At 37.2% G+C, this 12,641-nt stretch overlaps 2 protein-coding genes across 4 annotated transcripts; both read left to right on the forward strand.

Moving 5' to 3' along the window:
• Nucleotides 1-993: 993 nt before the first annotated feature.
• Nucleotides 994-5,584, forward strand: LOC113776059 (E3 ubiquitin-protein ligase At1g63170-like). The gene is made up of 5 exons (XM_027321130.1): nt 994-1,323; nt 2,465-3,292; nt 4,201-4,326; nt 4,407-4,698; nt 5,006-5,584. Exons 2-5 carry the CDS (start codon nt 2,619-2,621, stop codon nt 5,213-5,215), a joined length of 1,302 nt encoding a protein of 433 aa, XP_027176931.1. The 5' UTR covers nt 994-1,323; nt 2,465-2,618; the 3' UTR covers nt 5,216-5,584.
• Nucleotides 5,585-7,092: 1,508 nt separating this feature from the next.
• On the forward strand, nt 7,093-11,618 carry LOC113775175 (hepatoma-derived growth factor-related protein 2-like). Of its 3 annotated transcripts, none has more exons than XM_027319940.1 (4): nt 7,093-7,876; nt 10,412-10,658; nt 10,932-10,964; nt 11,077-11,618. In XM_027319940.1, the coding sequence occupies exons 1-4, from the start codon at nt 7,523-7,525 to the stop codon at nt 11,457-11,459; spliced, it is 1,017 nt and encodes a 338-aa protein (XP_027175741.1). In that variant the 5' UTR covers nt 7,093-7,522; the 3' UTR covers nt 11,460-11,618. The 3 variants fall into 3 exon arrangements, with proteins under 3 accessions (XP_027175741.1, XP_027175742.1, XP_027175743.1); XM_027319941.1 differs by having other exon boundaries at nt 10,932-10,949; XM_027319942.1 differs by lacking the exon at nt 10,932-10,964.
• The last annotated feature ends 1,023 nt before the right edge of the window (nt 11,619-12,641 follow it).

Raw genomic sequence — 12,641 nt, forward strand, 5'->3', positions numbered from 1 at the left:
TTTTTTGGGATATGATGTTTGTGAGATTAAAAAAGTGGTTAAGAAGATTAAAAAAAATTGTGTTTATAATACAAACAAAATATTATTTAAAATAATTTTACTATCAAAGTATGTATGCGCCGTATTCTCAACTTTCTTCGTCTAATGGATCTCGCATTCACACCCTAGTTTGCAGTGAAAAAAACTTTAGCAATATTTATTCTCAATTTTTTTCTTTAGTATAAGTGGGAGGATTCAAATTGAATATCTTTCACTTATATTCCGCCTCCTTAAACTACACAATCCATCTTTCCCACCTATTATTATTATTATTTTTGGCAAGTAAGAACTTCTTATATCTAATTTCTTTCACCTTACCGCCCAACTGAACCCCACCCCAACCCTTTCCTCCCCTTCTTTTTGTAATTAGAATAATTTGAATATAAAATTTTCTATTTATAATCCTCCCCTCATTTTTAATAATTTATAATCACTCTTATTATTTAGCAATATCGTATGCAATCATCTATACAATATATAAAGTTAGATGTGTGGCAATTGATGCAAACTTTTCTACGTCAATTTTTGAATTTCTAATTTTATCCTTATAGAAACCAAAATGTTCACCTAATCACACTTTGTCAACATAATTACTCAAAACCGTCCTAAATATTCTAACTACCAAACTATCATAATCTTATAAATCAAAGTTTTTAAATAAATTTATAATAACTATATTTCTTTGAAACATAAAATTTATAGAAAATTAATTTATTTTAATTATTTCTAAATTGCACACACATTGAGCGTGCTCTAAATACTAGTAAATTATAGATGAAGAAATATGTATCTTAGCCTGCAATAAATAACTTCAAACAAATATTTTTGAAATTATTATAGCTGCGATTGGAACGTCACGTGCCCAGCAGAGCCGCGGGTGTTACTTTATCCTCGGTTTTGATTTCAGAGTTTGCCGTAATAATTCACATATTTTCTCGTCCTTGCCCTGTCCAGTGACTAGTCTGCCCAACAAACCCAAAATTTCAGACACGGTTCTCTTTAATTGTTCCTCGTAATATTCGTTTAATAATAGTTCAACCGGATTTTCTGTCTCCAGCTCTTCCTCTTCTTCATCATCATCATCTACTATTCACTTAATTATCCATTCATAATAATTTTCCGACTTAATAAACAATTATTAATACCTCCTTGTCGGCTTGTATGGGAGTAACATAGGACAGGGGCACTTAATTATATCAAGGCTAACATTTGATCGTTAGACCATAAATAAACACGAAGAGGAACCAAATAACGACGTCGATCAAAAGAGCTGCACCAAAACTGGTAATTTCTTCGATCATTGACTTTTTTTTCTTCTTCAATGACGATTTTTGAAATTTTACATTTCTCAGCGTTGATTGCATATTATGTTGAGCTGCCTAATCGGCGGACGTTTACTCAGTTAAATTGATTGATTGATGATGTTTAGGGTTTCTGGTCGGATTGTTTTGGATTGGAAATTTGTCTCGTCTTAATTCTGTATTCTTATTGTTGTGGGTTCTGTTTTTTCAGGAAGTTTATGAAAGCGAGCATTTTTTGATAGTAGTCGTCCGTTTAGCTGATTCTCTAAAAAATTCTTCATCATAAATACAATTCTAATTTATTTCATCTTTGTTATTAGATAGAAAAGTTTAGTTTATTTTTCTTCTTTTTGATGTTTAAAGGGTTGTATTGGTACATTATAGTACAACTGAGTGTCTGCTTTTAGCTCTCACATGATTTTAAGTTCCCCTTGCTGAGTTGGGTTTCTTGGTTTGCCCTTGCTTCCATGTTGGTTCAACGGAGGAGTTTGATACTTTCTTTAACAAGTTTGACGGGCAATTGATACATTGGTTGTGTGATCTTTGCTTGTCCATCAGTGCTCAATTGTGCCAGACTTGAGATTCTGTTGAAATTAAAGGATTGCTTTAGGAGCTCTTTCTCTCTTTGTGAGTGTATATCCCTTCCTTCGTCTTCAAGAAATTCGTTTGAAGAGGATTTCAGGGTTAACTAAGTTGTGATTATTTTGCACTTGGGTGCAAATTGTTAGTAAATTCATTTTTTTTAAGGTGTTTTTCTCAAACACATATTTATCAGCTTTCTATATTCTGAATTTTGTTGATATGAGATGTTTTGAGCTTGATTTGCAGTGGGGACTGCTAGCTCCCTCCCACCTGTGTCTTTTGCTTTTGCAATCTAAGAGTCTGTAGAAACATCATAAAACTCAATTCTATTAAAACTCAATTTTCTGCCCTTCCTTCATTTAATACTGAAAAGAATGGCTTGAAATGTGGGTTGTAATGCGTTGCTTTCTTACATAATCTGATAGGAGATGATCTTTTAGATTAGTCTTTTTTCCTCCTCTCCTGTCAACTCTTTCCTCATGTAGGTTTATCTATTAGCGTTTGGGGATGAGATTAAAATATGTATTTTTCTTTTCTTCTAGGTGAGCAGTTATTGGTATATTGGAAACAATTGCATTGTTACATCAGTCAAGATAATATTGACATTGCCATTGAAAATGCTGCTTGTGAAGACCTAACACACACAGCGCCCTGAGTAGCTAGAAGTATTCAGTTCTTTCCGTTTCTGAGGAATTAATGGCTGTTACCTCTCAAGAGACCGGTCGAGAAAATCCCACTGATAGATTTCCTTTGCTCATGGAGCAGGCAGAGAATCGTGAAAGTAATGATCATGTTATTGATATAGGACGGGTTGGTGATGCTTCCTCTCCAGACTCATCTGATCATGGTTCTCCTTGTGGTTTGACTACACCACATCATGAAACAGGACCCTCAGGTCGGGGTCAAGTGCCTTTGACTCAGTCACCCTCAGCGTCCAATGGTTCCAACTTTAGGAGCTCTTCACTTTCACGGCGAGGTGAAGGTTTGGGGCGTCGATGGAGTCCATTCAATACGGTGTTGTGGATTTCCCTTGAGCTAGTATTCACTGTTGGCCAAATTATTGCAGCACTGGTTGTTCTATATTTGTCAAGACGTGAGAATCCACAAACTCCATTGTTTGCTTGGGTTGTTGGTTATGCTGCTGGTTGTGCATTAAGCCTCCCTCTCTATTACTGGCGCTATATTCATAGTAATCAGATCACTGATCAAAGGTCCACTCAATCACGTCAAGGCTCGAGACGAGGCAATTCGACATCAGAACCCAATTCTTACATAACCATCTCACTAACTAGATCTTCAGAAGAGGAAGCTGGCCAGAATACATCTACAGGCGCTTGGAATGGTCAGAATAATGGCGCTCCCAATGCTAGGTATCTGTATTTATGACAAATTTTTTATGTCATTTCTATAGGAGGAGATATAAACCTTTTTTTTTAAAAAAAATTATTATTATCTGTATATTCTTTGTTTTTTAGCAAACAATGATGAGTGTTTAAGTTTGTTTGGATGATTGTTATCTAAGTCGCATTGTTAACAATTAAAATAGTTCAATATGCCTGTTTTGTCGACATTCTTTCTTAAAGTAGATACTACATCTAAAGTTCGTACCATGTTATCTTGTTACTGGTAACTTTTGTTTATTACCCTTTCGTTTTTGTTGTTGCCTTTCTAGTATGAAGGCTCAACATTTGTTTTTCAAATTCCTCTTATGTAGTCCATTTTGACATAAATGCCACGTTCTGGCTTTGGCAAGTGATGCTTGCCTGGGGCATTGCTCTTCCAGGAAATATTCCTTTCAATTTTCTAAAACTGGGAAGACAATTCTAAAGTATCTTGTTCAAGTTATTAGGGCAGAATTGCTTATTGCAAGTGGTATCTCTACAATCTTAGAGTTGCATATTGAAGTCAGGGAGGTGGATTTAGGAGACGAGGCTTAAAATAACTTCAAGTTCACCTCACTCTTCAAGTTTATAGTAGTTGTATTTGTCTAAGTTGTTTATAGTAGATTTTATGGCCATAGGGAGCTTCAAGTAAGAGTAAATTTGAGTACCTTTGTAACTTATTCTTTATATGGTTAGTATATTAATGTAGCATTATCTGTTCATGAAGCTGCATTTATCTAAAGACATTCATGACTTGACTATACATTTTTCCGAGCTGAGAATACTTTTTTGTGGATACCCCACTCATCACATGCAGGTTCATTGCCTTGAGAGCTAATCTACTCAAGCAGTATGTTTTAATGTATAGTTAATGTAATTTGTTGTTGTTATTTCAGGGTCAGTATACTGATGGACCACTTCAAAATGGCCTTGGATTGCTTTTTTGCAGTTTGGTTTGTTGTTGGTAATGTTTGGATATTTGGAGGGCATTCATCTTCTTCTGATGCCCCAAATTTGTATAGGTACAAGCTGCTTTTATATTCGTAGATTTTACTTTTATAACTATCCTTCTGATTTGACGTGCCTCCTGAATCCTTTGCAGGTTATGTTTGGTGTTTCTTACCTTTAGTTGTATTGGCTATGCCATGCCTTTCATTTTGTGTGGAATGATATGCTGCTGTCTTCCATGCATCATTCATATTCTTGGTGTACGTGAGGATATGAATGGAGTGAGAGGAGCCACTGAAGAGTCTATTAATGCTTTGCCCAAACATAAGTTTAAGCTAAAGAGGAATCGAAGTAGCAGCAGTGGAGACAGCAGTTCTGGATTTGAGGAAGGTGGGTTTCTAGCTGCCGGAACAGAAAAGGAGCGTGCCATCTCAGGGGAAGATGCTGTAAGTTATACTCTGCTTTGAGGCTTCCAAAGTCAGAAACTAGACAATGGGATTTATGATCTCTATTTTACATTCTTATTGCAATTTATTCGACTGTTCTTCAGATGGTGGAATGGTGCAGTGGTTAAAAGAAGGATGTATAAGTATAACATCTTTTAGCCATGATGTTCCTTATCTTGTACTTAGTTCAATTTGGTTGGAGACAGTAGTATATTTAGAATTTCAAAATCAACATACAGTAGGATAAGCTATGAATGGTATTTTTTACCCTGTTATGCTGAAAATTATTGTATTTGGACTGGTGCAGGTTTGTTGTATCTGCTTGACAAAATATGAGGACGATGATGAGTTGAGAGAGCTTCCCTGCTCTCATTTCTTCCACACAGAATGTGTGGATAAGTGGCTTAAGATAAATGCATCATGCCCCCTCTGCAAATTTGAAATTGGTGGTGGTGGTGGTGGTGGTGCTGAGGATGCAGCACCTGTAGAAGCCAGCCAGGAAGATCAAGGAGTATGAAACATGGGTTGATGAAACAAGTAATGGCACAAGGTAGGAGCTTGCCCTTCCATACGAGGTATTCTGAATATGAGATGATGGTAAGGTTGTACAGTCGAGGTCATCAAGTGTCTCTGCAGCTTCATGACATCAACATCTGTGATGTACAAGGGTAATTGTGATTTGTCAAATGCGCTTCCCGGTTGTGCAGAAGTATGCGATATGTTGTCAAGCTGTAGATTTGAGTTATACCCTATTTCTTTGAAGGATATGTATACTCTTGAAACTGCTGAGCAAGAAATACATCATCTTTGAATAAATTACTGTCGTTGTAGGCTGCATTTTTGGTTTTAATGTATGAAGAAGAACCCTGCTCTGGTTAATGTTTTAGCCTGCGATGGTATGTTAATGCGGGTACTGGATCCCATTACGCAGCAGTATTGGAGGTAAAATGGACTCCCCCAACTGATTTAACCAAGTTGATCGAGAAGTTTGTGGGGTTACCGCTCCAAGAAATCACTTCAATGCCGTTTTAGCGCTGAAATTATTATTTATTATTGCCGGAGTTACCAATTGGCTGATTGGGAATCGCCTGAAAAGAGATGATCCATGTTAATAGGTAAGAACATGAAAGAAAGTGGCCTCATAGGGTACGAAAACAAATTGTATTCGACACACCTAGAATGACAGGATCAAGCTTCAGCGTGTTGATCTGGCTATGTTTTATTAGAGTTTACACGGCATCTATTAGCATAACAATTAGTAATAATTCTTTTCTAGCACAACATGTTAATCACGCTCGAGTGGCTAGTTTTATTAATCGGTCAAACTATATTAAAGAAAATTGTGCACCTCTGATGAGTTTTCACAATCACAGATAAGGGAATGGTCTGTCTAGCAATAAACTGTGGCAACCGTCTGAGTAATTTCTTTGTCAAGCCTGAAGCCCCCCTCCACATTCCCAATATATTATTTCGGGTTTTCTCCACTTCCTGGCTTTTATTTAATACTGCTCTTCCAGACATAAGTGAAATAAAAAGCTCAAAATTGCTTGAATAAGTCCACATTCTAGTTATCTTTTTCAAACTTTTGGTGGTAAATAATTTGACTAAATCTTCCCTACACCAAACTACCAAACTCCCAAAAGAACAAAAGAAATCCAAACTCTTACCACTGCGCATCCTTATCTTTCTTCCCCTATTTTTTTCAAAGAAGGTTGTTTGATGCTTGCCATTGGTCAATGGCACTGTATTGTTGTGTGACTTCCATGTAACATCCATAGCCATAATAATGAGCAACCGGGTTGAAATGTGAAATTAATTGTGTAGAAACATACTTCGCTTAAGATGAGTTATCCACCATATAAATTATAAGGTGCAGTACTAGCTACAAATTACAATGATTTAAATCCATAATGTATGTAGCAGCCTAGTGGTACACTTCTTCGATCAAGTACCTTTAGCTTATCCTGTAGTTTATTTCGGTCATTTCCAGTGAGTTTCTCTTCATCTAATTCCTTAGCCCAATTGCCATTCCTGAGTATAGATTTTAATAGCACTTGCATTTCTAGTCTAGAGGTAGGCTTTTTTATCCTCGTCTCATACTTTGATAGATTTGATTTTCAAAAATCTAATGACCCAAATGTGATATTACAATTTACAAGTAATTTCTTCATACTGAGATTTTCATTTTTTACACATATAATACTGCATCCTGTCGCGTTAGTGTAAGCAAGTATTCACACTAAAAACTGGTTCATAAAAAATGAAAAAAATGTACTGCGTTCCCCCAACCCCAACCCAAAAAAAAAAAAAGAAAAAAGAAAAAACGAGGCGTTATCTTTATCGTGTGCTATAAAATGAAATGCAACCTATATCATATGGGAGCAGTATCAAAAACCCAATTCATTCCTTCCTGTTCCTGGTGTTCATTTCTTCTGCACTCACCCAAACCCAAAGCCGAAGCCTAAGCCTAAGCCTAACCCCTACCCCTTTGGCCTTCGCATTTCGCAATCAAATAGGTCCCCGAAACTCCAGAACACTCTTCTCTTCATCTGCGTCTTCTTCTTCGTCCACCAAATCCCCCCCGCGACCCAAATCCCAACCCTATAACCCGTAACCGACCACCCGCCCGCCCGCTTCTCGCCGTTTCCCTGACCTCTCCAATTAGCCGCCCCCAGCATTTCTAACCCTTCCCTCTTGCAATTCACAGGAATACAAACATATAACGCACGCGGTTATAAATTTCTCTTTTTCTTTTTTTTTTTTTGGCTGTTTCTGTGTTCTCCAGAGGCAGTTGTAGATACAGGTGGTGTTGTTGTTTGGGAAAATGGTAGGAGGCGGAAACAAGAAGGACGATTTAGTGATGAGCAACAATAACGTTTTTGCTGCTTTGGGAAGTTTAAGGAAGAAGAAGAAGTCTGCCGGCTCATCGGATAAGGATGGGAAGAGCAAGAGCTCTTCTTCGTCTTCTTCTAAGAAGCAGGAACCAAAGGTGGAGCCCGAGCCTCAGGTTTTCTGGTCGCCAGCGCCTTTGACGAACAAATCCTGGGCTGACGTGGACGACGAGGATGATGATGATTATTATGCCACCAACGCGCCCCCTCAGTCTGTTTGGGGCCGTGCCTCTGGTGCCGCCGAGGAACTGCAGACCTTGCCTAAGGAGAGCTCCACTCCTGTCGAGGTCTCAAAGCTTTTGTTAATTTTTTTTGAACTTTTCTTTGTTTTAAGCATTAAACTGATTTTATATTTTTATTTGTTATTAATGGAATATCTTGCTGTTTATTACTGTTTCATTTGTTAGCGTTTTTTTCCTTCCCTTTTTTAACCTTAAATGAATCATGCTAGTGTGCCATTTTGTAGCGATTAGGATTTCTGCTGCAGGAATTGTTTTTTTTTTTTAGCGATCAAAGATGTCATATAATGTTTTGCAAGTGTTGATATGATACTGTTTGCGGAAAACTCAGAGAAGAAAATAGGGTGGAATGAAGAAAGGAAAAGGTTGATGGCATATTAGTTGGCGTGTTTTGCTATTGTTAATGATTGTTGAGATCTAGTGTCTTTAATGATTTGAGCTAATGATTAGGTCTCTTGCTTCTGTTTTTGGAAACCTGTTCTGTTTTGATTTGGAAGATAAGATTTGAATTTTCAAATGTAGTTGCAATTTCGCAATGTTCAGAATGGTTCAGGATTTTGTCTTGAGCCGTTGATTGCATTATAAACCAAAAACGTGGAACTGATTTCCTTCATAGAAAGGAAAGAAAGAATTCTGAAACAGCTTCCTGCGGGAAGGGCTTATTTTTTGTTGGGTATTTGGAAACAGTTTCTTAACTTGTGGTATGGACACTTTTTAAATAGAAATCATCATGTAGATTTCTTCTATTTTTGGTTGGTGAAATCTTGTGTATGAGAAACATCATCTTACTTGACTACTGCTTTTGATATGGCTGGAAGTTGCAAAATTTGATCTTCTAAGGACATTTGTCGTTTGCTTGGTCTTCTAAAGATTCTTGCCATTTGTCATCTGTTTGGGATTTGTAGGACTTTCTCTATGTTCATGCTTCATTTTTGGATACTTCAGCACGTCAATTTGTCGAAGAGCACGCAAATTGGCATCGTTTATCAATTATTTTGGTTGCTTTGAGAATCCGTTAACTGCCATTTATGGTGTCAGTCTCCTTTAAATTTTGCCAAGTTGGTTACATGGCCTCCCATCGAGACTCATGTCTTTCTTTTTCCTGTTTTGGTGGAACTATTATTTACATGTCCTTTTCCAATTTTAGTCATTTCTTTGCATAGAATTCCTTTTTAGCTTCAAAATGCTCAAAACCTTATTATAGGGTAAGAAGTATACCTGTGACAATTATAGGCTCCATGAAAGAACTCAAACTAAGCCAAACTTAGGTTTAGGAGACATTGCTGCTGACTTTTTACTAAGGAATTGAAACTACAATCAATCCTTATTTTCTCCGAGAAGGAAAAATTCCCGGACTAGTTGAAAAGTAGACCAGCAGATTTTCTAAAACACCCAACGATAGTCAAGTCCCTTGACATCAATTAATTTCTTGCTTCATATGATTTGTGAATCTTACATTCGCTACATTCCAAAAGAATTGGGATTTTTTTCCCTTTTGGTTGGTGGTCAACAATTGTTTGCAAGCGCTCTCTCTCTTTTTCTCTCTCTCTTAGGTTTTCCTTTTTTGGGGGTTTTAATATCTGATTTTTTCTTTTGTCAGTGTGCAAGTGCTCTCTCTCTATAGTTTTCCTTTTTTTAAAATTATTTTAATATCTGATCTTTGTAAGGAATGTTTAATTTACTTATTTTTGTTGTCTGTTTGGAGTAACAGTTTAGTGTACGTACTTACCGATGGATGTAAATAGGTTAAGTGGTCTATCCATCTAAGCCAGTAAGAACAACCATTGTTCTTTTCCTGGTTCCGACAGATTATTTAGTGTGGGAGTTTGGTGGATGAATGGGTTTGCTTGAGAATTGAACCCTCTGTATGATGTTGGGGATCATTAGTACTTGCAGTATGTGCAAGCAATTGAGAAGAGAATCTTTGATTACAGCATGGTGGTTGACCTGCCTCTTTTTTTTAACTCTTAATACATGTGTGGGTACCTTCGCCCAATAGAATTATGTGTACTAAATCATGTACGTCAAATGAAATTGAGATGCTATAGCAGATGGAATGATGACAATTAATAAAAGCAAAGGGCTCTGCTTTGGGTGGCTAGATTTGTTACAATTTTTTTTGGCTTTCCTCTTGGCTAAGCATTTATGTGAAGGCATCATGTCTCTTCCTTGAGTTGTTTGATCTGGAGATCTACAGGCCCCATCTTTGAATCTCTATAGGCTTCTTTTGGTTGCATGTCTATTGAATGATGGTCTTGCTTGCTAATTTGCTTGATGCTGAACGACTTGTGACACCTTCAGTCAAAGTTCATGCCTTTTCTCTCTCATTTTTCCAACTTTGATACTGAGGATGTGAGAACCTTTTTCAGTCAATTTGGTTTACAAATTTCGTATTCTACTTGCATCATCACCTGTTTGGTTTTCATTGTCACAAATAATTTCATGCATCCTTTGGTTCCTTTTTGTCTTTCTTTAACTTTTAAACTTGGGCATTTGGTTAAGTATTTTGTTTATCTTTTTGTACTTGTTCCCTGTAAAGGCAGACAGTTAAAATGACCAACTCTCATGTCTTGTGGACATCAGGAAAGTGAAAGTGAAGAAGAAGGTATTGATGAAGTGGATGATGATAATGAGGATGAACATGAGCATGAATCTGAGGTACCGGTAGAGAAAGAGCCTGTAACTAAGAAGCCTGCAGAAGTTCTGGCACCTAAGGAGTCAGAAAGGCAGTTGTCAAAGAAAGAATTGAAGAAGAAGGAATTGGCTGAGCTTGAAGCAATGCTCGCTCAATTTGGATGTAACAAGCCTGACGAAGAAGATGCATCCCAAGGTAAGTTCTGTTTTCTCTATTTCTTTGTTTTTCATTAGGCAACTAAGTCAAAAGGAGTCTCTTATTTTTAAGCTGCAACATATCATAAATGTCAACATGTGATTAATTCCTCTGAGCCTACAATTTCATGATTGTGGCTTGCAAAGAAGCTATTTGCTAATTAAGAAATTTTCCATTGTCTTAATTTGACGTCTTTTGCTTCATATTAATTTGTTATACTGTTTCTTACATCCTTTTCTTCTTCTTCTTTTTTGCTTTTTGGTGGAGGAGAAGTTGGAGTGTCATTGTGCGGTACAGCATTAGATGGTTGAATTCTTACAGACTGTTCTTTGCGGCATGCCCAAAACTTGTTATTTTAATTTTCTTTTTGTCTGGAAATGTGGTTCGTTGTTCTTAACTTGCATGTTGCTACTCTCAGGCGTTCAAGATAAGAAGGTGGAGGCTCTGAATGAGGAGGTGAATAAGAAGGAGAACACTGCTCCAGGCGAGAGCAAGAGTGCAAAAAAGAAGAAAAAGAAGGATAAATTGTCAAAGGAGTCCAAAGAAGAACAGGATCAGGCTGTGGGTGTTGAGGTTGGAAGTGGAACTGATGGGAACGTCAGGACTGAGGAGTTAGAAGATGAACCTGTAGATGTGAAAGAGAAGATAAAGAAGGTAGCATCAATGAAGAAGAAAAAGTCTAGCAAGGAAATGGATGCTGCTGCCAAAGCGGCAGCTAGTGAGGCTGCTGCAAGGAGTGCAAGACTAGCTGCAGCAAAGAAGAAGGAGAAGAGTCACTACAACCAGCACCCCCAGCGGTAGATCTTTTTGAGTAATATGAGCATGTATTCTCTTGTTCATTGTTAAATGACAGTAAACAAACAATAGATATTTTGCCATTTAAAGTGACTCTTGAGAGATGTTACCTTTTTGTTTAAATCTAGAGAAATTTCATGGATCTTGAAATTAGGTTCCTTGATCTTTCCCTTTATCCTCCTTTTTATTAAATTTTCTTCATTTCCTGCTCTTTGGTAAATTTGCTATGGATGTTTTACTGAGTCAATAAATAAATGGATTAACGCACTTGATTCTTCATGAATGTGGCTAGTAGAGTAAGCCATTAAGGCCGCGAAATTTTTTAGGATATGATAGTCTCGAATGTGCTTTTCCTCCCCCGATGTATGTCTTATGGTTTTGCTAGATGTATTAGCTTCTGTTTAGTAGAGTCATAGGTCAATACGTACCATTGTCAAGTTCACTTCTTTCCTTTTCACCTATGGAGGAGGACCAGCCCACCCGAAGCTAGCGTTTTCTTCCAGGTCGAGTTCTGCGTAACCATTTTGCACGTAAAGAAATTTTTAGTAAAATAAAGCTAAATTTATGGTATATAGCTAGCTACTTTCCAACCTCCGTTCTTCACCTAGCTATATGCGCGCCTTGCAGTTTTGTCAATTTGGACTCAGCTATTTCACCGTTCGTACCCTTGGGTTTTCACTTATCATGTTTCAGCTATGCTACAAAAATTTTGGCACTTTGTATCCGGACATTTTCTAGTCCTTAATAATTTATGGTATCACGTTGAATATCCAAATGATAACGCCTTCCGTAATTTGACTGAATGGTGAAGGCGGAATGTGTGACATGGATGTATCTAGGTTTACTTTTTGAATACCAAATTTCATGTTGCAAAAGGTGCAGAATAGAAATTTTGGGTGTAAAGTGAAAATGGTTTGAGACAATGCAAGTGTAAAGTCACACTGGTACTATTTTCAGAAAGGGTCTTAACCGTATATGTACAAAATCCCAAGGGTATTCATAACCCTGTTGGATATACCACCACCAGCAAATCACCAACTTTCCTGTACTGATACGCACACAAAAATCCGAGGCAGAGAGGATTAAGCATTGTGCAGAATCATGAAAAATATCAATATCAACTGCTTCACACCAAACGATGCATGATAACCTCCAGTTTTGCCGTCTGTAATCTTTGCATTTTCAATT

Source organism: Coffea eugenioides, chromosome 6, assembly GCF_003713205.1.
Source record: "Coffea eugenioides isolate CCC68of chromosome 6, Ceug_1.0, whole genome shotgun sequence".
Classification (NCBI taxonomy): domain Eukaryota; kingdom Viridiplantae; phylum Streptophyta; class Magnoliopsida; order Gentianales; family Rubiaceae; genus Coffea; species Coffea eugenioides.